This window comes from Melospiza melodia, chromosome 12, assembly GCF_035770615.1.
Source record: "Melospiza melodia melodia isolate bMelMel2 chromosome 12, bMelMel2.pri, whole genome shotgun sequence".
Classification (NCBI taxonomy): domain Eukaryota; kingdom Metazoa; phylum Chordata; class Aves; order Passeriformes; family Passerellidae; genus Melospiza; species Melospiza melodia.
The window spans coordinates 6,769,842-6,796,340 of NC_086205.1; the positions used below are offsets into that span (position 1 = coordinate 6,769,842).

General features: G+C 43.6%; 2 protein-coding genes across 6 annotated transcripts in view; both read left to right on the forward strand.

Moving 5' to 3' along the window:
• The first annotated feature begins 526 nt into the window (after positions 1-526).
• Positions 527-6,236, forward strand: POLR2D (RNA polymerase II subunit D). The gene is made up of 4 exons (XM_063166539.1): positions 527-616; positions 2,147-2,327; positions 4,556-4,651; positions 5,628-6,236. Exons 1-4 carry the CDS (start codon positions 544-546, stop codon positions 5,704-5,706), a joined length of 429 nt encoding a protein of 142 aa, XP_063022609.1. The 5' UTR covers positions 527-543; the 3' UTR covers positions 5,707-6,236.
• A 2,213-nt stretch (positions 6,237-8,449) lies between these two features.
• The window catches only part of WDR33 (WD repeat domain 33), a 69,071-nt gene continuing 51,021 nt past the window's right edge, over positions 8,450-26,499 (forward strand). For 3 of the 5 annotated variants that reach the window (XM_063166541.1, XM_063166544.1, XM_063166543.1), the window contains exons 1-2: positions 8,452-8,549; positions 25,326-25,549. In XM_063166541.1, coding sequence (XP_063022611.1) covers positions 25,346-25,549 — 204 coding nt within the window. In that variant the 5' untranslated portion in view covers positions 8,452-8,549; positions 25,326-25,345. Of the gene's footprint in view, positions 8,550-25,325; positions 25,550-26,499 lie in introns of all 5 variants that reach the window. The other 2 variants (XM_063166545.1, XM_063166540.1) reach the window with 2 other exon arrangements.

A 26,499-nucleotide genomic window follows, 5' to 3' on the forward strand; every position in this document is an offset into this window, starting at 1 on the left:
AGAGCCGTTCCCGCCTCTCACTCGGGGCAGAGCCCTCAGCCCTCACTCGGGCAGAGACATTCCCGCTCCTCACCCAGGCACTGCCCGCAGCCCTCACCCGGGCAGAGCTGTTCCTGCCCCTCATCCAGGCACTGCCCTCAGCCCTCACCCGGGCAGAGCCGTTCCCTCCTCTCACTCGGGGCAGAGCCCTCAGCCCTCACTCGGGCAGAGACATTCCCGCTCCTGACCCAGGCACTGCCCTCAGTCCTCACCCGGGCAGAGCTGTTCCTGCCCCTCATCCAGGCACTGCCCTCAGCCCTCACCCGGGCAGAGCCGTTCCCGCCTCTCACTCGGGGCAGAGCCCTCAGCCCTCACTCGGGCAGAGACATTCCCGCTCCTCACCCAGGCACTGCCCTCAGTCCTCACCCGGGCAGAGCTGTTCCTGCCCCTCACCCAGGCACTGCCCTCAGCCCTCACCCGGGTAGAGCCGTTCCCTGCCCCGCCCCGAGAGCCGCCGGCCCTCCCGTGAGGCGGGGCCGCCCTTTCCGCCGTGGCTTTCCGGTGATGGCGGCGGGCGGCAGCGACCCGCGGACGGCAGATGTGGAGGAGGACGCCTCGCAGCTCGTCTTCCCCAAAGGTGCGAGCGGGGGTGGCGAGGAGCCCGGGCTCGGGTGGTGGTTGGAGGCTGGCAGCGGCTGCCTGTGAGGGTGCGAGCCTCGCCGAGCGGCTTCTTGCACCGGAGCGCTGCTCAACGCCCCTCCAGCAGCTACTAAGCCCCGAGTGTTAAAAATTAGCATAGTAAATGATTTGTGTATATTTAAGGATCTCATGATTTTTAGAATGTGGTGGTTCTTAGGTGGGCCGCTACGTGTGTGTCGGGTATTAAAAAAAAAAAAAAAAGTCCTGTCAGGTTGTAGTGAAAAGGTTATTGGTTTTTTATATAAGCTTTTTCAGTGATGTTTGTTGACACAGTTCTTTCCTGTGAGGGTGGTGAGGCCCTGGCACAGGTGCCCAGAGAAGCTGTGGCTGCCCCTGGATCCCTGGCAGTGCCCACGGCCAGGCTGGACAGGGCTTGGAGCAACCTGGGACAGTGGAAGGTGTCCCTGCCCATGGCAGGGGTGGCACTGGATGGGCTTTAAGGTCCCTTCCAACCTAAACGGTTCTGGAAATCTGTGAATACTGCTGCAGTTAGGAAATCAGCTGTCCAGATCCAGAATTGCTAACTATGGACACTTATTGTCTGTATATTTCTTTTTTCAGACAATTAATTCAGTATAAATTCTAGAAATGTATTTACCCCTCATAGCCACCCTGAAAAAAAAGGGGGGTGGGGAAATGGACACCATGGTGCATTGCTGCAGTGTTGAGTTATGAACAATAGGGAAGTTCTGAAAGTCTATTTTATCAGGTTATTTTAATGCTAAAATCTCATGTTTAGCCCAAGCTGATTTACTGTTCAATGCAAAATATGAGTTGGCAGCCCCTTTCTAACAGTCCTTGTATATGCTTGTATAAAACAGTGATGTCAGGCACTCTGGGATGCAGCTTCTGACCCTGTTGCTTTGGACAGCTCATACTGTGATGTTGAAAGATGTTCTTGTAATTGGAATGCATACAGTGATTATGGTGATGATGGATGAATTCAAAGTTGGCTGAAGGAGGGGGAGAATTTTTAAGATTGATGAAAAATTTTTTTTCAGATTATAAAATTTCAGTAGGTTAATTAACTTTTCAGGTAAATTAAGCCTTTTTAAAGACATTCAACAGCATTCATATTTACTTCAAACTCTTGAAGTAAAGAGTGTGGCATCACTACTGAATTTGGTGGAGTTTTAGAGTTCTAGATATTTTTTTCTGTAGCAAGTCATGCATTACTTCTGCCAAAATTGATGAAGAAAACATACTGCACAAATATGAAAGAATTTGAATGTTAGGGCTGCAAGTGTAAAATATATGGTCAAAAAGACGCTGTCACCCAAAGTGTAATTTTTATCGGCATTTTCAATATGAAATGCCGCCCAGTCACCGGGACCGCCACAGTCACACAACTGCCATGAGAGACATTTTCACTTCTGTGTTACCCAGATCTAAATTACACACAAAACTTGTGCAATTCCTCTTTTCAAGCACCTTTTTCCACGCTGCCTTTCCCTCATTCACCCCGCAGAATTTGAAACCGCGGAAACGCTGCTGAATTCCGAGGTGCACATGCTGCTGGAGCACCGCAAGCAGCAGAACGAGAGCGCGGAGGACGAGCAGGAGCTGTCGGAGGTGTTCATGAAGACGCTGAACTACACAGCGCGCTTCAGCCGCTTCAAAAACCGCGAGACCATCGCCAGCGTGCGCAGGTGAGCCCAGAGGCTGCCGTGGTTTGGACAGATAGAACTCTGCTAAGGAAGGCAGGAGCCTCCCCTGAAATGGAGAATGTAAACCCTCCCCACCCCTCTGAATTGCTGTAAATTTTAAATTAAGGGGCTCTCAAGCGAAAATATGGGAGTAGGAAATAACAGCTCTTTAATAGGGAAAAGAGAAAAATAAATTAAAGGGTGAAATGAACAATGCAGTACACTAGAGCAACACTGACAGAGTCAGAACCCAACCTGACACCCTGTGGGTCAGGGTGTTGGTGGCAGTCCCATTGGAATTGTGGCTGCAGCCCTCCTGCAGTGTCAGGGGTGGTTCTGCTGGAGCAGGGATCCTGTAGAGAAGGATGGATTCTTCCTCTGAAGATCCAGTGGAAGGAGAGGCAGCTGCTGTTCCTCTGGGGAATCCAGTGGAGAAGCCGTGCTGGTGTCTCAAAACCTCTGGATTATATCTGGGTAGCAATGCTTGGCTCCTCCCTCTGGGCTCACATCTCCCAATGGGATGCTGTAGCTCTTATCAGCCATGCAGGGACATTCAATAGCTGTTATCAGCAATGTCCCCTCCCCAGGGAGGTGTGATTTTGGTCACTCAAAGAGAGAGATAAGGCAAACTGCCCACTTTACAAAGATAATCTGCCATACAGATGGTAATGGAAAACAACTTGCATTGCAGTCTTCAGCTGAGGTCAGGCTGTAACAAACACTGTGTTACAGAACTGGATCCCTCAGAGTGGTCCTGCTTTACAAAAGTGTGGTGTGAAAAATGCATATTTTATGATTGGCTTTTCGCAAATATTAGAATGAATATTATATGTGTTGTGTTAGAAAGTGATGCCGTGTTAATTTTCTTAAGTAGTGTGTTAAATATAGTTTGGGGTTATAAAAAAGAAGTTAAAATAGAAACTATGATATGTAGGATGCTTTTTTAAAGAAGGGACTGGCAGCGAGATAGCAGCCACAGGACACCTGAATCTTTCAGAGAAAGAGAATTTATTGCCCTCCTATCAGAAAAAAAAGAACTACTTCCCTCCTGCCTCGAAAGCACCGTTAGGATTCAGAGGAAGAAGCTGACACTGACCAGACAGAATCCTGTGTTTGAATGGAATTTATGCATCATGTATGAGGTGTGTGAATATGCAACAGGCTGTTGCTTTTAAGGGTTAATCCTCCGTTAACATGGGTCCTTTTTTGGGCTTGTGCTGCCCAGAAAAAGGTGCCTGGACGTCCATAACTCTTTGTTTCTGTTGTCTCATATTGTCCTAATCCAAGTTGTCCAAATTTTTATTAATCTAATTATATTACTATTTTATAACCATTTCATTACTATTAAACTTCTAAAATTTTAAAACCAAGTGATTGGCATTTTTCACATGTAGTATCCCCTGAACTCTCTCCCTTGGTCAATCCTAAGTCCCCAGCCCTGGAAACCCCAGTAACTACTTACCACAGAGTCAGCCCTCCTGGAGGAAAAAGCAGACTCCCAAATGGACCTGGGTGTTGCAGCTTCCTCTGGTTTCTCCTTCCCCTGTCTCCTCACTGGCTTGGCATTCCTGTTGGCCACCCCTCTTTCCCTGGAGCCTTTAGCTCTGCCTCCTGCCCCTTCCCTTTTTTAAGATGCCTGCTCTACCTGGTTCACTGTCCTTCTAGCTACTGTGTTACCCTGCTGGAATAAAACCTTGCAAAAGAGCTTTTCTTGCTTCTCTTGCTGAACCAGTAGCAGTGAGTGTTGAGTGGAGGTTTGACTGCATTGCCTGAATGTTAACTCAGCTTGCTTTTCAACAGGAGAGGTTTGTTGGGGACAAGAAACAGGCAGCAGCACCTACCATTCTAACACCAGCATTTTTTAGCAAAAGTACATCTTAGTGGTGTTGAGTGATTTCTTCTTTAATTGAGTCTTTGAGGCAAGAAGTTCTTGATGGAGGGTTATGCTTTGTCCAGGTCAAGCCTTCTGAAGTGCTTTGTTTTCAGTATTTCACTGACAGCTGATTGCATTAAATGGGAGGATTTTCTAGATTTTGCAGAATTATTCAGGGGAAATTGAGTTAGCAGATAGGACTTTATTTTTCCCTCTATGCATTTACATAATGAGTCTTTTCTGCTGAAAAAAATTACTTCAGTGCCAGAAGCAGTGTGCAAAAAGAGAAGCATTTGCTTCAGTTTAAGCCCCTTTATATTTCTGTCTTGTAATCCCATCAAATTGTGTTCCCTTACAGCTTACTGCTGCAGAAGAAGCTCCATAAGTTTGAACTGGCATGTTTGGCTAACTTGTGTCCTGAGACAGCTGAGGAAGCAAAAGCTCTGATTCCCAGGTAAGCACTTCCACATTGTACAAAGGCTGCTGTCACTTCCCTGTTACCTATAGCCAGCCATGCCCTGGTACCCTCTCTTCAAGTGTAAACCTCTTAAATTTGGGTTCTTGCTGGCTGTGTTTGTGTTCCTTGGAGTTCTTTCCATTGGAGCAAATGAACTGTTCTGTGGATAATGTAGGGGAGAGCAGTAGCTTCTGCATGTCTTGGTTGGTTACCCCATGGCCTGAGATAGAGGAGGGAATGAAACATTCATCTGAATTACAGTTTTTTCCTTATTTGTCATTATATAAATGGGAAGGCTTTGGGATGACCTAAATGTGGGCTCCCAGTGCCTGGAAAGAGCCAACAAGAAAGATGGAAAGAGACTTTTTACAGGAGTAGTGACAGAACGAGGGAATGACTTCAACAGAGAGTAGATTTAATTAGATACTGGGGAGAAATTCATCCCTGTGAGGGAGATAAGGCCCTGGCACAGGGTGCCCAGAGAAGCTGTGGCTGCCCCTGGATCCCTGGAAGTGTCCAAGACCAGGCTGGGTGGAGCTCTGGACAACCTGGGATAGTGCAGTGTGTCCCTGTCCATGGCATGGAATGAGATGATCTTCAAGGTCCCTTCCAACCCAAACCATTCCATGATTTTCTGTTAAGATTTCATAGCAGGAATGGGCTGGCTTATGAGCATGCAGCTACATGGACTTCAGTTAGAGTCTGCTTACCCTTGCCTTGCTTTTTTGAAAACATATTTTGAAATTTCTGGGAAGAACGGAGTTCTGTCATGTAAAGAAGCAGCAGTGCATAGGGATTAGAGCACTCCTCTTACAGGGATGTTACAGGTGGTCACACAGGTGGGTGATGGTGTGTTGAGACAGACAGGAGAGAGTTATGACTGAAATGAATCAAGGGGGAGAGATAATTTCTGAGACCTTTAGTAGATGATTTCTGAACCCTTTAATGGCTCCTCCCTGCTGTTCCCTTGCAGCCTGGAGGGCCGGTTTGAGGATGAGGAGCTACAACAGATTCTCGACGACATCCAGACTAAACGCAGCTTCCAGTATTGAGGGTAACCCTCAGCCCCTTCATGTGAGCACAGAATCCTCAGGACCTGGGCTGTTTCTCAGCCCTCTGATCAGTCCAGCTCCCAGCCTGATCAGCCAGGCTACTTGTGGGTGCAGGGTGCTCCAGTGCTGTGTTGCCACAGGTGCATTCAGACTGGAGATCAGCATTGTCCTTTAGGTTTGTTCCATGTGTATGTTGGCAAGGACCCCCTGAATTGAGAGAGCAAAGAACCTGAAAGAACTTTTCCCAGTGGCTCAAGTATCTGTTTCTTCCCTAATCCCTCTCCCCAGGCTGTAAATCTTCAACGTTTTTGGTTTTTAGCAGAAATGTGGATGTGATTTTGTGTTTTTTTAGGAACTTCTAAAGGATGCAGAAACTTGTTCTTGGTTCTCAGAAGGTTCAGTGATGAGCAGCATCAGTATCTGTGGTGTTTTTTTGTTTGTTTTATTGTTTGATCTGGACAGTGAATTTTTACAGCTTCAATATTTTTCTATTATTGTTCAGTGTAAATTAAAAGATATTTTTAATTAAAGTTGTGTGTTTTATAAACATTAGTTTACATATTATAATTTTGTTAATGAGGAGCTTTTTAATGAATATATCCTGAAGATCTGGGGATTCCAAGAGTGTAATAACCCCAGTGCAGTTTAGGGCAGAGCAGAGGTGTGACTACAATCACAGTGAGAAAGCATTGGGGCAGCATCTCCCTCTCTGCTCCCCTGTTCTGTGCCATTGCAGACATCCAATCTGTATCCTGCTACAGAAAGAAAAAGGTGAAGAAACCAAATAATTTTGATGTTGGCACAGCCAAGTATCCACCCTCAGAGGGATGGACTCTTTATAACTGCCCTAAAACTGAGATGAAGCCAAACTATAAATAATGGGACAGTGGAGGGCTGGCTCCTGGTGCTGCCTGTGGGGATCACACACCCAGTGCTACCAGAGCTCAGCTGCTGGGACATTCACAGATTTTAGTGTAGGATAAACTTCTTAAACAAGCCCTTTCAAAAGTCTTGTAATTTTACCACCACACCTGAAAGAAGGAAAATTTTGCACAAGGAATGTTGGGAGAAAAAGACAGACAGGTGTTAAGGTTACTTGTGTATGTGTGATGACAAGCTATAGTCTCACTGATCTTGCAAAAGGGAGACAAAATATTCTTTTGTGTCTTACTAGAAATGTAATGTTGCTGCTGTGCTGAGATGCTGTTCTGGTTTGGGCTCACCTCACCTGGAGCACAGTACTTCAAAGAGATTTGTGTAGGAACTGGGGTGGCAGTGGCTCCTCCAAGCCTACAAACCACACATGCAACTTTAACATGGTCAGAGTAATTATAACTGAGGAAGAAAAACCAAGGTGGCAAATCTTTTCTGTTTCTTTTCAAGCAGCTTTGACATTTTCATCTAAACACACAGACTCTTAGGTCTTAATCAAAACTAATTCAGGGGAAAAAGCCATTCTGCACCTCTCTGTCTACACTTGTGTTACTACTTGATGACACCTTTGTAAGCACCCTTAGGAGGAGTGTAACAGACCTACCGACCTGTAAATGATCTCAGGAGTTTGCACTATCCAACACAAATAGATTATTACAAACCTTGAGATTAGTAGGTTTTGCTTGTGTTTTGAAGCCCGGGAACAGGGACAAAGAAAGGAATCACGGAATCAGCCAGGTTTGAAAGACCTCTGAGATCGAGTCCAACCTCGAGCGAACACCACCCTGCCAACTTGACCATGGCACTGAGTGCCACCTCCAGTCTTCCCTTAAACACCTCCAGAGAGGGCAGCTCCACCGCCTCCCTGGGCAGCGAGCAAAGGTATTTGTGGGAGCCCCAGCAGGCGGAGTGTCCGGTAGCGCCTGGGCGTTTGGTGAGCGTGACAGAACTGTCACGGAGCAGCGCACAACACGGCCGTGCCCGGGAGCAATGATCGCTCTGGCCGCCGGCACTGCCTCTTTTGGCAAGCTGGAGCCGGCTGGCCCGGGGGTCCCGGGAGTGTCCGGGGACAGATCCCGGCCCGGCGGGGCCCGGGAGTGTCCGGGGACAGATCCCGGCCCGGGCGGGTCCCGGCAGTGTCCGGGGACAGATCCCGGCCCGGGCGGGTCCCGGCAGTGTCCGGGGACAGATCGCAGCCCGGCGGGGCCCGGCAGTGTCCGGGGACGGATCCCGGCCCGGCGGGGCCCGGCAGTGTCCGGGGACAGATCGCAGCCCGGCGGGGCCCGGCAGTGTCCGGGGACAGATCGCAGCCCGGCGGGGCCCGGCAGTGTCCGGGGACAGATCGCAACCCGGCGGGGCCCGGCAGTGTCCGGGGACGGATCCCGGCCCGGCGGGGCCCGGCAGTGTCCGCGGGCGGGGCCCGGCCCGGCGGGGCCCGGGAGTGTCCGGGGACGGATCCCGGCCCGGCGGGTCCCGGCAGTGTCCGCGGGCGGGTCCCGGCCCGGCGGCTCTGACGGACGCTCGGCGCCCCCTCTGCCCCCGCCACACGCGGTACAGCCCCGCCGGGCGCTTTGCGCCTGCGCGCCGCTCTGTGTGCCCTCGCCCTGTGATTGGTGCGCCTGCCGGGTCGGCTCGCGGAAGCGGCGCGCGCCGCGCCCCACCCCCGGTGCGCACGCGCGTTGCCGCGCTGGGCCCTTTAGGAGCGGCGCCCCCGCCCGCGCGCCCTGGCGTAGTGCGCGTGCGCGCTGGCGTGGGGCGCGTGCGCTGCTGGCGGGGGAGGCGGAGGGAAGATGGCGGGCGGCCGCGGGTCGTGAGGCGGCGGCGGCGGAGTTTGCCGGAGCCAGGAGGACGAGGCGGGCGGCGAGGCGTCGGTGGGGCGCGGAGTCCCGGTACGAGAGGCTGGCTGGGCGGTGAGTGCGGCTCAGTGTCGGGCGGGGCGGGGGAGCAGCCGGGGAAGCGCGGCCGCCTCCGCCATCTTTAGGCCGCGGCCCTGGAGCGGCGCGGCCGGGGCAGGGCGGGGGCCGCCGGCGGGAACGGGGGGTCCCCGGGCCGGGGCGCCCGGGACAGCGGCGAGAGCCGAACTAGGACCCGGTGCTGCGGCCGGGCCCCGTGGTGGGCTGTGCTCGAGGGCCGGGCCTGGAAGCGGCAGCAGGGCCCCTGTGCTCTTCCCTGCACAGGTGTCTGTCGGTGGCTGCGCCCCGGGCTCTCGATCCCGGCTTTTTCTACTTCTTTTAATGTTACTGGTTCTTAAGATTGTTGTTCTCTCCGCCTTGAGTCCGACTGGAGATCGAGTTGTGGCTGCTTTGAACATAGGGCTGGGAAGTTCTGGCCATTACGAGCCGTGTTAGATACCTCGAGTTTTTTATTTATGTGGTTCTTTACAAGGATAATCCTTTATGTTTTAAGGAGAGAGAAGAAATGGCCACAGACGTATAATGCTACCTAGGTTAGTATTTAAGCTTTGCAGATACCAAGTGACATAACTGCATTTGCCAGTAAAGAACGGTTTTAGTTATGTAGGACTAACCAACTCTGGTAAAAGAATGGGAAAGTATTATTTTCGGTTTTCTTATGGATCCCGAGAGGTCTGTTACTCACGTTTTGTACTGTGTAACCTCACTGTGGTTGGAGTGTGTTCCCTGCGGTGCAGTAACACAGCCGTGTGCAGCAGACGCTTTGCTGGCATGGTGGAGGGGCTGGTGACCGTGGTGTCACATTCCACTGGCCGAGACTCACCAGCCTGTGCGTGGGGAGCAAACCTAAGGGACGTGTTCAGCTTGAAAAAAAGAGCTCAGCGTTTTTCCCTTGGAGAGAGCTCATTAAACTTCCTGCCTCCTTAGAGGTGTATTTTATTTCACTCGTGCTGATTGATATCAATAAATAGTTGTATAGTCTCAAACACAGTATTTTTTAATGTTAGCAGTTGCTTGAGCACATCTGTCTGACAGAGTTGTCATAGGTAAGTAGTTCTGTGCTCTGCAGGTCTTGTACCTCATTGTATCCTTGCTTGCAGTTGTGGGTGCTGTTTGGGAATCTGGTTTTTTGTGTAGGCAGTAATTCCTCATCCTTCTTGCAGCATATTTTTATTCCTTTATGCTTAACTCAATGCTCTAACTTTTATGTTTAATTTATGCTCTATCCTTCCTTTAAGAGAGGCAATATTGTCAGGGAGTTTATAGTGTGCAACAAGTGCTGTGCCAAAATACTCCAGGGCTCCCTGCTCCTCAGTTCTTTTTCAAGTAAGCTGGTTTTTACTTCTTGGTGGTCTGCTGCAATATTCTGCCATCATCTTACTCTGAGAATATATAATTATTAAATCTGTTTCAAAAATCTGGTTCTTAACATCTTGTTCAGTTGTGTTGTAACAGTTGTAATGAGAAGATCTGAAAATATAGATACTAAAAATAAAGTATTGAAAGATTGGGAGGAGAAGAAAAACCCTTAGAGGTGCAGAGAATGTTAGGTGTGAGTAACTCCTCATGGAGCTGCTAAAAGCTTTTGCTCAAATATCAGTCATTCCCTGCTGTCTGAAGTGTTGGTCCCTTGGAGCAGTCAACATTGGACTCTTGGGTTTGAAAATTTCTCATCAGTTTTGTCTTTGTGCTGTCAGCACAGGAAGTAAAACCCCAATAATCCTGACCTGTGCTTGAGCTAGAGGTACCAGGAATGCAGCAGGGAGACCTTGGGCTGAGCAGGGGATGAGAATTCTCCTGTTTTGTTCCCATCCCAGCACAGGAGTCTTCTCTCATGCAGAAGACATTAGGCTGAGTAGCCAAATGGAAGGAATAAAATTTAAATCTGTACTGGGATGATTCCATGCAAAATATTTCATTTTGTGCATCTGCTAGCCAGGCATGTAGGGAATATCAAGAGAACAGTGGAAATGAGAATTGTTTTGGCCTTGCTCAGATAGAGGTTATCATTTAGAGAACTACTTGTGAAAACAAGCAGGAAGCTATCTGCAGTGTGTTTGTGAATTTTACAGAATTTCTTCTTTATTTGCCATGTTTGCATTCCTGACACTGGATTGTCATGTTAACAGAAATAAAAACACAGATCTGCAGGCCTGGTTGGTGTGGTTAATACAGACACTGAGCATGGTGGGGGCAGGAGATGTGCCAAGGGTCCTTCAAAAGATTAAAACATTTAGATAACCTCGGGTTTTGCTTCTTCTCATAGAAAATATCTGAAGGTAAGAGCAGAGAGGTACTGACTGGTTTTGATTTGTGTTTTGCTGGTAATTTCACTTCAGTTTGGAGCATCCACAGTCCCAAGTGGTGCTAAACTTCCCAACAATCTGTTCTTGCTCACTAATATTTAAAAAAGCTACTCAGCATTTCATAATGTCACTTCTGGTTCAGCCTGCTCTCCACACGGGGCTGGGTGTCCCAGTCCTGCAGTTGTGAAACCTGGAGTGGGGATGGAGGTGTGGATTTGCAGCAGAGCAGTGATGGTTCCTCTGGTGTGCTGGTAGCACTTGTGCTGCAGTTTGCTGTCCAGGCAGTGAGTTTGCAGTGGTTCCAGTCCTGCCAGTGAGCAGCAGCTCAGTCCGAGTGTGGAGGATCCTGGGCAGTTCCTCAGTGCTGAGCCTCAGTTCACTCATCCTGCTCCTGTTCCACCTCTGGGCTTTGTTCTGAGCGCTTCCACTCACTGGGGCTTTAGCACATTTTCTCTCACCAGCAGAAGGAAAGATCCTACAGTGTTGAACATCACTGTTGTCTAACCCTGAGAAAGCTTGTGTTATTCCAACAGTTGCATACAAAGTGTTCTTATACATATAGATACACTATTTTAAAAAGTATGAGCAATTTTTCATGTTCTTTAGACACAAATGAAAACATTTCTTCCTCTCTCATATATTGCATCAAGTAACCCTGTACATTTTTTTCTATCAGTAAAAGAGTTTTAGAACTTTATCTTCAACTTCATTTTCCTTTAAATAGGATTTTTTTCCATACCCTGTTGTTAAATCTTACACTTTCAATTTTCTGTTCACTTTGTTAGTTGATTTTAATGTCAAAAGCAATAACATGCCATATGAACTCTTTGGTGCTATTTAATTAGTCTTCAGTATAATGAAGTATATTGGTTCAAAAAATTTTATTAACTTCTGGAGCTTTGCAAATATTATCAGTATAGTTGTAAATTTATTTAACCTATAATTTTAGATCATTTTAAATCATTAAAATTATAATATTCTTCTGCCTGTCCAGAAGTTGGTGCAGTGGTGGAGATGGCTGTAGAGGGTTACCCTCTCTATGAGCAGAAATAGGGTGTTTGTGTTTATCTGGGTCACTTTTCTGTTTTGGGCTGGGTGTTAAACTAACAGGTTCTGGAACCAGTGAGGTGGGAAAGAGGAGATGGGAAATCCCTGGCTCTGGCCTGGGCTGCCCTGGGTGCTGGTGAGCCTGAGGAGAGGCTGAGAGATCAGCTCTTCTGAAATCCATCCCTGAGTTATGGTCATGTGTGCAGCACCAAGGTGTAATCCAAAGCCTGGAATTTCAGTGGCTCTTGGTCACTCACCTGGGACTTTACCCAAAAGTGAGTGCCATCAAATTCAGCAGGATGCTCTGCCAGAACTATGGATTTGTTGGTACTGATCAGTTCTTCATAATAATGTTTTATATAATTCAGTATGAGCACAGGGGTACATGAATTAACCCATGTTTGTGCAGTTTAAGCATTTGAGGATTCCTTTAAATCATTATCCCAAATCCAAAAGAAACATTATACAAAAGAATATGTTCATGTGTCTTTTTTTGAAAGAGTCCACAGACTGGCTAACAAGGAGTCTTTAGCAGTTTGTGTTTGGGATAGTTTTGTGTCCATGTGCAGTTTTGGCAGCACAGTGAGCTGTATTTCCTTTACTGTGGGTATAGGAGTGTCCAGCTGCAGTTTGGCTTTGACAGGAGCTGCCCTTGGAGCTGCCCAAGCAGCAGCACAGCCCCAGCTGATGGCAGTGCTGGATTTACAGCCTGAAGGCTGTGGATCTGTGCAGTAATCTGCCGTGGCATTGCCCAGTGGAAATGCCTGTTTGTAGGGGCCTGAGTTAACTTATGTGTTGTAAATATATGTATGGCAGTGAAAGATCTTTGTATTGTATTAGTGACCCTGCCCTGATTGTAGTTATTGTAAATGGGCTGCAGCTGTGATGTCCTTGATTGGGCAGCAGCTGTAGCCCATGGAGGTAACTGAGATAAAAGGGGGCGGGGTGGTCAGGGAGAGCCTTAGAGAGGAGCCCTGACCGAGAAGCAACAACACCACTGCTGTGAAGATCTGCCGTGAGAAAACCACCCAGAAGGTATGAGACTCAGGAAATATAATTATACAACAATATGAATACAACACCTGTTTCCCCTGTTTCTGATCCTTTGGTTTTCCTCCTGGTCAGTGGAGCCATTCCCTGAAATCTCAGGAGCCAGTGCCTGCCAGGCTGCTCTGAGTGCTGACCAATGTGAGCTGAAATGGTCTCACAACACTGAGCAGTTCTTTGGGTGCACGGCCACTGTGGTGATGAGATGTTTGTGTTGGGGTCATGGGAGGGAGCACAGCTGGGCTCGAGCCAGGCTGCTCTGGTTTTGGTCTCAGCAGTTTTAGTCTGGATTTGGGTCAGCTCAGCAATTCAGTGCTGAGGTTCCCTCAGCAGCTGTGGCTGCACTCGGGTTGTGTGGTCACAAGAACAGCAAGCACTCTGCCCTTGTCCTCCTTCCCCCATGCTGGTAAAAATCAGCACTTACCTTTGAAAAGTTCTTCCTTTGGGCCATGTTTGTAAGCAGCTTCTTTACAGAGACTGGTGAAATGTTATGGTTGCACCAGAAGAAAAGTTGGGGATTGTGCAGAATTGCAGGGAGAGGAGTGCAGCCTGAATGAGGATGTTTATTCTGCAATGTTTGCACTGTTTCTCAATTACAGAGTTTGGAGCTAAACTCGTGCTAGAATCAGGCATCAAACCATATTTTACCATCTTTTTCTATGGCTGGATGCAAATATTTTGGTCTCCTCAGCAAATCTAAGCCTAATAAATGAAGTAGCTATTTCTAGTAATATCCTTGTAGATTCCTGACTGATAGAAGCCACAGCTGCCAAAATTTCTGTGTAGTAAGATGAAAATACTGACCTAAAACTGGAGATGAAAATGCTGCTTTTGACAGGAAAACTTGCTGATATTCTCAAGGCAGGAGATATGAAGTAGAAGAGAAAATCTGAGGGATTTTGGACTTTTGGTGAACTCCAGCTTTCAAAACTGAATCTCTCTGGTGATGTGCTGTTCTACTGAATGGTTGTTCTCATGGGGAGATGGATGACTTTTGTATTTAGGGAGAATCTGACACTGAACTCTTTCTCCTTGAAATGCTTTGTGTGAGCTCGACTTTGCTGAGAAATGTATTGATACAGAAAGTTTTATTGAACTCTACTAAATGGTAAAAGCAAAGGCTGTTTACTAAAGAATTTTGAAGTGTTTTTTTAGCAGCTTGTATACATATACACACATAACCATATATAGGCATTTGCATGGCTCATAATCCACAAGCAAAGATCAGAAAACATTCCTGGAACAAACTGGGTCTGTCATTCCAGTTAAAAGAAAATGCATTTCTAATTCATTTCCTGTTGGATGAGATGTGTGTACATCACCCATAAGTTCAGAAAGTGTTCTAGTATTGAAGGTTTCTTGTTAGAGGAGAAATGTATAGGTTGGTTATGTTTGAAAATAGGTGAAAATTTCTGACAAAGCTTAGGACTGCTCAAGTGATACCTATAATTTTATACACTGGGAGCTTGAAACTACAATAAACAGCACTGGGTTTTGGGGTTTTTTTTGCTATTGTAAGTTTGTTCCTCATTGATTGAACAGTTTCAGCCTGACCAGCAGCAAATGGGTTATGCATTAATTTTTCACACCATACAGTGGCAAAAAAAAAAAAAAAGTTTGCATATATGCTAGACTTTCATATCTTAACTGAAGCAGACTCCCTGTTCTGGAGATCTTCACATGAGTAATCTGCACTCAGAACTTTGTTTGATCAAAATAGTTTAAGAAGTGCTATTTTGTTTGACTGTTTCCTTAATTCAGCAGGTGTTTGATCAGATTTGTTGGGGTTTTTGGTTTTTTTTAACTCCTTGGCTTCAGCAATAAGATAAAAATGGGGTGCATTGATAATTAGCAGGGTTCTCCAGCCTTGTTTAGCAGCATTGTGTGATTCAATAATGTTTGAATTGTTTGCTGCAATTTCACCACTTTTGCTTAATTCTCTTCATCAGCTGAGTCTAGGCATAACAACTGCAGGTATTAATTTGAATATTTTGCTGTAAAAATAGTTGCTAATTTAGCTACTCTGCTGTTGGGGCAGATAACAGATTTCTGTCTTGGATGAGTATGTGTTCTTCTGCTGCATCTTTTTATGAAAAGAGGATTAAAAAACCCTTTTAAAATCTTGGATGTTGTGAAGAAAGCATTGTAGGGTAGTATGTTCTAGGCCATTTATTCTGCACTGTGGATGTACAATTGTTTAGTTTCTTCTTTTCTTACACTGAATACATGAGGTGTGTAAATAACCTTGGGGTGCCCAGAAGATGAGAGCTCTGCACAGTCTCCACCTCTGGATGCAGGTTAGGGTATGGACAGCAGTGAAAAATGGATTTTAATGTTAAAATATGCAGCAAAATAAAAAGTTCTTTTATCTTGGAGCTTCTGCTGAGAAATAAAATCTCTTTTTGGTGTGACAAGTAGAAAAAGGATCTTTGAATACAGTTAATAACTGCTGAAACAGGTTACTTTAAGTTTTTTGGGATTTTTTTAACCTTCTTACACTTCTCACCATATAAAGGCACACTTTTTCACATGATCACATATGATAGCACTGTCATCCTGCCCTCTGCTACCCCTTCCAGCCTTCAGTTGTGTCATTATAGAAAATTGAGACAGTTTTGCCTTTATTTGGCCCAGAAAGTGGAATGGCAGACAGCATTGTTTTGTCAGAAGATGGGCCTGAGTAACATTAAAGGGGGCAGAGAGGGGCAGGGAGTGATAATTTCTGGGGTCGTGAAGTAAAGATGCCCCTAAATTCTGTTGGGATTTGCAGCTTCCCTGCAAATGTTGCAAGAGTTCTGGGTATTTTTGGTAATCATTTATCAGATGAAGGTTGTGAAAAGTAAATCTTTGTAACATGTTCCTACTCTATATAATTGCCAAGTTTTACTAAAAAGGTTTAGCTGTCTTGTCAGCATTGAATTTGCAACTCTTTGTGTCTCAGATACTCAGCTGTGTTTAGTATATTAAAATGTGTGTTTCTGTTCCATAGTGTGAATGAGCAGAAGGAAACTGTTGCTAGATCATATGAACTTTGTTTTCTTAGCAGTCAGAATTTCAGGAGGTTGTGCCTGAAGCAAAGACAATTTGCTGTGTTTCCTATTTCAGTTTTGCCCTACAAATTCCCACAGTCCTTCTAGTCCTTTTCGCTTCCATTGATAATAAATTCCTCTGAAGAATTTTTTGGAGAATTTCTTATCACTCTTCCTTCTCTCTTGTCTGTCCCTGTCCATCCCTTGTGTACCTAACAGTAGTACTTGAGTCAAGAGGGACTTGAGGAATGGCTCCCCAGGAGCACCTGGAAATGAGCAGGGAGAGCTGCAGAGCTCTGTGGGCAGGCAGAGCCTCTGGGTGTGCAGGAGCTGCAGAATTCCTGGCTGCTCTCAGAACAACCCAGAGGCTCCAGGCAGTGAGCAGCAAACACAACATTCTCCTCTCAAGGAAGGGCAGCTGCTCATGGAGTGAAACTGGGGTCATCCACACACATCCTGCTGTGGCTTTTTTGTTCACCAGGTTTTGATATTTAGGATTGGCAAGGATGACAGGCTTTTTTTTTTTCTTTTAAACTACTTTCCCTAAGTCAGGTTTTTAGTATCTGTCATGGCATGTTTATATGTTTTTTATATGTTTTAAACATCAGTCCTAAAGTTTTGTTTCCTGGCAAAGCAGCAGCTCCAAGGTAAGGCAGCATCAGTAATCACTTCAGCATGAAAACCAGGCTGTGAGTCTTCAGCTAGGTAAGATGAACTGCTTTTATCATAGGGACTCCCAATAAAAGACAGGTTTTAGACAAGTTTGGGCTACAATGGTTTAGACAAGTTTGGGTTGTAATGGTTTGGACAAGTTTGGGTCACAATGGTTTGGACAAGTTTGGGTCACAATGGTTTGGACAAGTTTGGGTCCTAATGGTTTGGACAAGTTTGGGTCCTAATGGTTTGGACAAGTTTGGGTCAGAATGGTTTGGACAAGTTTGGGTCAGAATGGTTTGGACAAGTTTGGGTCAGAATGGTTTGGACAAGTTTGGGTCAGAATGGTTTGGACAAGTTTGGGTCAGAATGGTTTGGACAAGTTTGGGTCAGAATGGTTTGGACAAGTTTGGGTTATAATACACCTCTTGATAAATACTAAGCAGCACTTGAAATAAAGGGGTATTTGGGAAGTTTTGGGGGAGGAAAAATGCTCTATTAAAAAAAAAAATATTGTGGGTTTACCATTACCAAGGTATCCAGTTGGTAACAGTAAAATGGCAGCAAACCAAATCCTGTCTGTTTTCTAGCTGAGATGCAATCTGTGCTTGCTTCCATGTTTTGAAGTACAGCTCAAGAAACTTTAGCTCACAGAAGTTGCTTCTGTGAGGTGCAGAAAGGCAAAGATTCCAGGCTGCTGCACTCCTGAAAGGAGTTTCCTGTGCTGTAGCCAGAGAGGTAAAGCAGGAGCTGTTTGAGTCCTGTGAAATGAAGTATTTGAGGGGTTTTTATAATGTATGTAAGCACATGATCTCCTGTAAATATGTCTGCTCTGGAATGAGTCAAGGGTTCAGCTTGAGCATAAAATAAGGAACATTTGTGATTTGATTAAGAGGTATTTGTTGAGTAGTAGAAATCCAAAATTTGAAGGAAGTGTTTAAAGAAGGTACTGAAGTGTGTGAGTTCCATGCAGCTGAGCAGGCTCAGCTGTTGGAGCTTCTCTCTGTAACACAGCTCCAGACTGGCTGTGTGAAGGTGCTCTCCTTTGGGATTTTGGGCAGCTCCATTTGATGTAAGTTTGCTTTCCTGTTTCAGAAATTCTTGAGCATTGTGTGTTTCTATGTGAAACTTAAAGCTGTAGGCCCTTTTTGTCAATGAAATATCAGCACCTTTTCCTGCAGGGAATAAACCCTTTAAATCCAAACCTGCATCAACATCATCCCATTTTGCCATGTTGCACGTTCTGGCCTTTTACACTCTGTACAGTGTGTGGATATATTCAGGTTCTGTTGAAAATCCAAAGGTTTGAACTTGGTGGTGAAGATACAGAACTGAATTTAAAGGGGAAAAAAAATGCTGCATTTTAGGGTTTTGGAGATTTTGGACTGTGCATAAACCAAAAAGCTTTGGAGTATCTCCAAATAAAAACAGATCTGTGTGCCTTTTAGGCAGAGTAGTTTATTATGACTTAAACAATTATTAATTGAAGTATATTTCTACAATTTTAATGAAAAATGAGATGTTTATTTTATTTTTTACATTTTCTGTTGGAACACAATGACCGGAATGGAGAAAGCTGCTTAATTCTTTCCCTTGATTTGCATGGTCAGAATTTAAAGCCCATTTCTAGGAAAGTTGGGTTCACAAATAGAACACAATAGAGAGTGGTTGCAGATGTGTGTTGGGAGCAGAGCTGTAGAGGCCAGGAAAAAAGTATTTGCTGCAGAGAATGGGGATGTTGCATAATAGCAGTGTTGTATAACACTGGGCAGTGTTTCTGCCTTCACTTGGTTGATTTGCTGTATTAGGAACCTCCAGCACCTGGAGATAATTAAGGAATCTCTCAAACTTTAAAATTTATTTTGGTTTTAAGTTTAAACTTCCTGTGCTGACATCTGCATGCCTTGTAGAAAATCTTTTGAGATATGCATATAAAAATGCACAAAAATGCATGCTGCAGTGCCTTTACATAATCCAAAACAGGAATAATATTTGAAACATTCAGAGGTCAAGAACCTTGCACAGTTTTTTTTTTTTTACTGTTACAGGTCTGCCTTTGACTAAAAGGTTGGGCAACTTTGTACTTCCATTATTGAATCTAGTTTTTTAACTAATTTTATAATCTTGCTTAATCCACCAATTCTCTCTCATAATCAGTGGGAAAGATACCATAATATCCTAATGAAACAGCTTAATCTGTCTCACATCTGTTCTGAAATAAAAATAATACAACCTACATATAATAAGAAAAGTACTCAGAATTACTTGAGATTTTTTTGTTATTTTGTCTCAGAAAGATGTAGAATTCTCAGACATTGGGTAATCTGGTTTTGTGAATCTGATTAAGCGTTTTTCCCATGCAGTAGGAAATTGAAACACAGAGCAATTTGGGGAATTGATCAGATAAGTCTGTTTTCACTGCATCTGCACTTTGGCATAGTGAGGTTTTTTCATGTTTTTGTCAGTGTTTTCTGAGTGGATTTACCTTATGTGCAGGGAAGGAAATGTGAGATTAATCTTTTCCTTAGAAATTGATGGCATCTGAATGGAGCAGAAAGTAAATCTCATCTGCTGTGAGAGATGAATTCATTGGCAGACATGCAGATGAGTTTTGGCAGGTTTCAAGTGTATGTTCATGAAAATGTGATAAAGTTTGCTGCTGCTGGTGCTGCTTTTACAGTGGCTTTGGAAATGGGATTTTCTGATATTTTGCAGGTTTTTAGCATACCTGCAGCTCTCTTGCTCCATTCCTATCAGTGAGGAAAGCAAGGGAGATGTAGAAACCATGACTGAAAACAAACCTTTGCTCAGCTTCATTTTCTGTTTAAAAGAGAAATAATTTTTGTTCTATTTCATTTAGTTTAAAATAATTGGAAGACAGTTTATTTAAATGGTTTGGCGAAAAAACATTCAAATGTTTGGGGTTTTTTTTCCTGTGTAACCCCCTCCCTGGAAATTTTATTATTTCAAGAACTTGTCTGCCACTTTTCTCAGTCTTTAACCAGGATGGCTGGTTCTGTTTCTGTGTAATAGAGAAATGATGTGTGTATACATGCATGTTTATTTCTTTTTTTTTTTAAATTACAATTTCTTTTTTAAAATTTTTGTTTTCTAAAACATGGTTGCTGAAGATGTCAAAATCTGGACATTTATGTCTGGAATGTATCTTTTCATGTAATTCTTTTGCACTGGGAAGAGGCAGGATTCCCAAGAAAGGAAAGAGACTGGATGAAGAGGCCAAGGAAGAGCTTTCCTTAGGAAGGGGAAGCCATGGGAGGATCCATTGCTGGTGTCCAGAGCAAAAATTCACATTTTCCCAAAGTGACTCCTGTCAGTTCTCACTGTTTGTTACACTGGAAAAATGCTTTTTTAGAGTCTGTGTGTACTTTATAGCAGAACTAATACACATTTAAAGAGGTATTCTATAGATACACCCAGGGTATGTGAGCACTCCTTTTCAAAATTGCTTTTTTAGAGTCTGTGTGTAGCCTCAAATAGAACTAATACACTTTTAAAGAAGTATTTTATAGATACCCCCAGGAAATGTGAGCACTCCTTTTCCTTTGCTGCTGTGGCCATTTCAGGCAGTGCCTTTTCAGCTTCAATTCTGGGTTTGCAGTGATTGCTGCTTGCACTCTGCCCCATAACCTTCTTTGCTCCCATTTGGAAACACACTTTTCTTTTGGCATATTCAGTTTATAACTCACTATATTCCACCCAAGTGTCTTTACCTTCAGTTAAAAATACCTATTAAATAGGTAAGGATGTTTTATTTACCAATTAACTGCATTTTATTAATGGTGAGCTTTATTTTTTGCATAAACCATATGAAATATGTCAAGATTATACATAAATCAGGTGGGATTTTTTCCTTGTATTGAGCTACCTCTAAGTAGTGCTGTATTTAATATAAGCCATGGCTCTTTTTCTCCAAGCTTTACTAGTTTGGTGGGTTTATTTTGATTTATTGAAGTTATGTGTGAAATGCTTTGGTTCATGATTGAAGTTGCAGTCTGTCAATTGTCAAAACTTAATGGAAGGTTCATTTTTATATAAAAGGAACAATCATATCCAAATAAGATGATAAAGTAATAATGCTACTGTGTTAAATGCCAGTGTTACCTTTGTAGTCTTATTTGGCTTAATTTATTAAAATATAAATTCAGTGATTGCCATTTTTTAGCATTGACTAATACCATATGTGACTTTTTGCTCATTTTAAGAAACAAAAACTGCCCAAATCCATCTGCCTTTACTCCTCCATGCTGCTCTGGCATTTATCTGTGAGGTTTTTGTGAGTTTTTTCATTTTTAATTGTGTTCTCCAGTAAAATCTCTCTGATTGCTTGATGGCATTAATAGGCCTGGCATCCTTATGGCCCCACTAGGGGTTTGCTCTGTAGGCTCTATATCCTCAAATTAATTTATATCTCTAAATGTGTGAGGCTTTGAAAGGGCTGTTCATGGGGACAAGAAGAGGAAAACTGATAAGGATGCATGGAAAAGTGGAATACAGAAATAAACCTAGTTCACATTATGATAAGGGTTAATGAATTAGAAGAAAAAGCAATTGGTTGGTGACATTACTGTCCAGAAACAATAAAATGAGAAGTGACTTATGCCAGATGTTGGAAACAAATCTTGTTGTTGCTTCTAATTGTGTGAATTAAGGAAAATGTGATTTCTTCCATTTAAACTCCTGTTGATGGACTCTAAAATAAAGAAAATTTTGGTCCTTTGCTGAAAATAGGAAATAAGATATTACTACAGTGGATTGTGCCGTGTCCTCTAATATTTGTTTGCATGTTCCTGCTCACACTGCCAGTACAAAAGGAGCTTTAGCTAACAGACATGCTGAATTCTGACATTGTAGTTGATAAAAAGATCTTAAAGAGAGCCTGCTGAGGCTTTGGTTTGTCCCAACAAACCAAGCAGGATACTGATAACCATTAAATGGGTGTATTTTTCTGACTCAAATGGGAGACTTTGGAAAAAAAATGCTCTGATTTCATGTGAGAATTGTGAGCCAAAACCATTTCTTTCCAAAGCTGCTTTGTTTGGAAGCTTCACTTGGTGTGTGTATGCCCTAATGTATGTGTGTGTGCACATTTTTTATTTATCTATTCATAGATTATATACTGGCCATATGCACACACGATGGGATGAGAGTATTATGTGGAGAAAACATAATATTTGAAGCAATTATTAGAAGAAAGTGGTCCTAAGCAGCTGGATGAAGTTGAAGAAACAGAATATAAATGCTTCATTTTTGTGATCCTGTGTCATGTCCCTTATCATGTTATAGTTGTGTCACTTGTTGTCTTGTCAGAATCATGAGTGTGAAAGGATCTGTAGGCATCAAGAGGTGTAATTAACTTTTTTATGCCCTTGGTCCTACTTTTTGCTGCTATGGATTGCACCTTAAGTGAAGGTTGTTTGTGCTGATTTAAGCTAGACACTGGTTGCACTCACCTGAAACTATTGCAGTCTAAATTGACCCATCTCACACCTAATGCTGTATTTACCAATGACAGTAATGCAGAAAATTAGATTTCTTCAGCAGATTTTTATTCCCTGGAACATGAAAATCAAGTGCTTTGCAGTGTTTCCCTAAAAAGGGATGTGATGTTTTCTTGCAAATGATAGCTGATCTTTTGGTTTTTTTGTTTTTGGAAGCCCCCCAGTGTAGATCCTTGTCCACATTCTTGGTCTCAGTTCTTGTCATTTATTTTTGCATTGCCCATTAGAGAGAGTATAGATGAGGTTTTGAAAAAATATCTTTTTCTCTCTGGTTTAGAGCACTCACTGGTATAAGGGAGTATCAAACTTCAGACTTGAGAAAGAATAGTACTAGAAATTTCATCTGGGTTCCTGGGGTTTTTTGATTATTTGTTTTTGTTGGTTTATTTTCTCTGACTGTTAAATAACTGCATTTAGGAGAGTTAATGGACTTGTAAGTTTAATGTCAGCTTGTTGGAGAAGTCACTTTCTCTTTTTCAATATAAACCCCCAGCAATAAAACTGTACCTTTGCTATTTAACACTTGAAACCTTCTTTACAGCAGTTTGATGTCTCCTGCCAAGTAAGACAATTTGAGATGGGTTTTGGGGGTCCTGAAGTGATTCCTGTGTTGGGAAGTTTGGGTACCTTGTTTCAGGCATCCTGAATGTTGTCCTGGCTGTGTTCCAGTGGGGGTCTGGGGACAATCAGACACACCTGGGGTCTGGTTTTAGACCACCTGGATGCCTGGAATGGGGCAACTTCCAGGCAAATGAGCCTTCAGATGAAGGTTTGTTTTTGAAAGCTGTTTTCTGTGTCCCCCCCTTCATTCCAGTTACCAAGTTGGTCTAATAAGATGCTACACCTGCCCAAGGTGTTACATTTCCTTACCTCACTCCTGGAAATGAGCTGGTTTATTCTCTTGAATAGAGAACAGCTGTGATTGCTTGGTGTGGGAGTTGTGCAGTGAGGAGCTGGCTCTCACACTTTGTTACATGGAAAGGAGAGTGTAAGGCCTGAGTTTGCAGAGCTGCTCACTGCTCTGTGCCACCAAACTGCCTGAGACTTACAGGACAGAACCTCTTAACAAACAAAATCAAACTCTGTGCTGCTTTAAATGGTCTCTTATACTCAGCATTTCTGTCTTAGCTTTATTTTGCTACTTAAAAAGGGAAATGTTTTAAACTACTGAGATCAAAAAAAAAGCTAGATAAAATTTTTAAATTGGCAGTGAAACAACTTTTCAGCTCTTTCAAATTGAGGACACAAGTATTTTGAGTATGTAAGAAAGTACATCCATGAATTTACAAGCAGATTATGTAGCCTTTTTTAAAGAAATCTGCTATTTCCTTTTTTCTATTACATGCAGTAATGAACATTTAATGGTAATTTCTAAAGTTAGGGGAGATGCTGCAGTGGGATTTTTATCATGCTCTGTGGGAAATGAATTTGTAGAGAAGTCTTGCTTCCAGCAATGCCTGTGTTATAAATGATCAGCCAGAAATCCAAACTAATAAATGCAAAAGGTTTTATTTCCACGACCAAAATACGGTCCCCAGAGCCCCGAGCCAAAGAGAGAGCGTCGAGATGAGCACAGGGTGAACTCAGATCTGACCTCTGTCACATCAGAGCCCCCTCTGTTCACCAGTGCCTTTCCAGCAGGGCTGTTTGATGCAGGTTTTTGTGCCTGAGGCAGAGGTGCCCCAATTTCTTCTGTAACCCCGCATATGTATGAAGGTTTCTTTCACTGTGCAGGGCTGGACAGTCGCTGCTTCCTGGGTAGTGGCAGGCACTGATCATGTCAGGGGAAGTCCCCAAAGTCAAATGTATCTTTCATTTATCTGGATTGATGGTATCTGTCAAGGATGTTCACTCTTGGGTGTTCCCTTATGACTCTGGAGGAACCCCATCCCCACTCTGGCCGTATTCTTTCATTTGTAAACGAAGCCTTGTTCTCCTGCTGCCTTCAGGAATTTTGTAATTCTGCAGTAGTTGTCTCCCGGCTGCTTGTGCTCAGGGGCTTGCTGGATTTTATAATTTTTATAGTGTGAAAAACGCCAATCACTTGTTTATTTTTTAATTTAAAAAATTTAAGAGTAATAAAATTGTTATAAAAATAGTAATACAATTACAGTAATAATAATTTGGACCATTTGAATTAGGGCAATATGAGACAATAGAAACAAAGAGTTACATACAGTCCGGGTACCTTTTTCTGGGCAGCACAAGCCTGAAAGAAAACCCACGTGAACAAAGGATTAACCCTTAAAAGCAATAACCTGTTGCATATTCATACACCTCATCCATGATGCATAAATTCCATTCAAATACAGGATTCTGTGTGGTCAGTGTCAGCTTCTTCCTCTGAATCCTAACAGCACAGGAAGAAGTTTGTTTCTTCTGATAAGAGGGCAATAAATTCTTTTTCTCGGAAAGATTCAGGTGTCCTGTGGCTGCTATTTCGCTGCGAGTCCTTTCTTTAAAAAAGTATCCTACATAGCATAGTTTCTGTCACAGACATGTGTTATGAGAAATCCTTTCCTTAGGATTTTTTCCTCCTGAGAAGCTGGGAGGCCTCAAGAACAAAATGTAAACAATGGTTATCTGCTGCTGTGGAATGCACAGGTGCATCTGGGATTGGTCTCATGTGGTTGTTTCTAATTAATGGCCAGTCACAGTCAGCTGTCTGGGCTGTCTTGGTCAGTCACAAGCCTTTGTTATCATTCTTTTTCTATTCTTAGCCAGCCTTCTGATGAAATCCTTTCTTCTATTCATTTAGTATAGTTTTAATGTAATATGTATCATAAAATAATAAATCAGCCTTCTGAAACATGGAGTCAACATTCTTGTTTCTTCCCTCATCGTGGGAGCCCTGCGAACGCCACCACAATTGGCCTGTTGCATTCCACAGCAGCAGATAATCATTGTTTACATTTTGTTCCTGAGGCCTTTCAGCTTCTCAGGAGAAAAAATCCTAAGGAAAGGATTTTACATGAAAAGATGTCTGTGACAGTAGTTAACGAAAACGACAGGTGACAACAACAAACAGAACTCCACCCTGGCAGCAACCAGCCCAACCTGTGCACTCCGCAACTTTTTTTAGAAAAGGGTCACCTTTTCTACTCATAACAACACATTCTCCCCTTAAGCACCAATGATTTGCTGACATATCTCACACGTGTCCCTGTGCAGCCTCGCAGCAGGACGCAGCCATGGCCACGGAGATCGGCTCCCCGCCGCGCTTCTTCCACATGCCGCGCTTCCAGCACCAGGCGCCGCGGCAGCTCTTCTACAAGCGGCCCGACTTCGCGCAGCAGCAGGCCATGCAGCAGCTCACCTTCGACGGGAAGCGCATGAGGAAAGCTGTCAACAGAAAGACCATCGACTACAACCCTTCTGTCATCAAATATCTGGAGGTCAGTAAAGGCATTTTTGTGTTTTGGTTAGAAATCTTTTCCTGATGTTTGGGATTATGCTTTCCGGTTTCCACCGAGGAATGTGGAATACTGGCAGAGCTACTGCTGTGTTTTTAACCAAAATTCCAAATACTTGTAAATTTGATATACTGTGAATAAAAAGGGAAGGTTGAGCATTGGCAATAAAACTACATGTGTTGTGTATTTTGTCTTGAAATTCCAAGTTGGTGCACAGTTGAATATCTTGTGTAATGTTCTGGCTTTTTGTTATAGCAGCTTTCTTGAGCTGGGACTAATAAGCTCTTGGAAGTCTATAAAACACTCAAGATAGCTCAGCTACTCTTGGAAGCATAAAAATTAGCAGGGTGGCTTCTGTTGCAGTGTTAGAAACAAAAAGGTTTAATAAAAGGCAAAATAACAAACAGAGAAAAACCAAGCTATGTGCCAGAGGTTCTTGCTCTTGGTAAAACCCTTTATAGATTTATAAGAAAACTTCTTTTTCTAGTAAATATTATAAGAAAACTTCTTTTTCTAGTAGATTGCCTAGGCAGGACTTTTTGGCTTCTGTCCAATTAGCTATCTTTAAGTTTGAGGTGAAGTCCCCTAGGCCTATGTTTGTATTGTCCTGTTTTTACCTAATCAAGGAGAGAAACTTCTGGGCTTCTTTCCTTTTTGAGGGGACAAAGGATAGTTTTGTCACTCCATCAACAAGGGCCACACTCCTTTAGCTTTTCATAAAGAACTTTTATATGTATTTATATTTTATAAATAATGTAGACGTTCTTGGTTTTGTTTTGAAATAGAAATTTCCCAAAATGGAAGATGAACCATTGCCCCTTCCCCTCTGAAATCGGGCCTCTAGAAATGTTTGCTCATCATTTTGCTAAATAGCTCTTCAGTAGGGTCTGTGGCACAAAGCCAAAATAAGTAATTCTAAATTCATGAGAAGT

Excerpts from the sequence above, each read along its gene's own strand:
- POLR2D (XM_063166539.1), top strand. The coding sequence starts at position 544 with ATGGCGGCGGGCGGCAGCGACCCGCGGACGGCAGATGTGGAGGAGGAC. Across the intron at positions 617-2,146 it reads GCAGCTCGTCTTCCCCAAAG|AATTTGAAACCGCGGAAACG; the intron begins GTGCGAGCGGGG and ends TTCACCCCGCAG. Across the intron at positions 2,328-4,555 it reads ACCATCGCCAGCGTGCGCAG|CTTACTGCTGCAGAAGAAGC; the intron begins GTGAGCCCAGAG and ends GTTCCCTTACAG.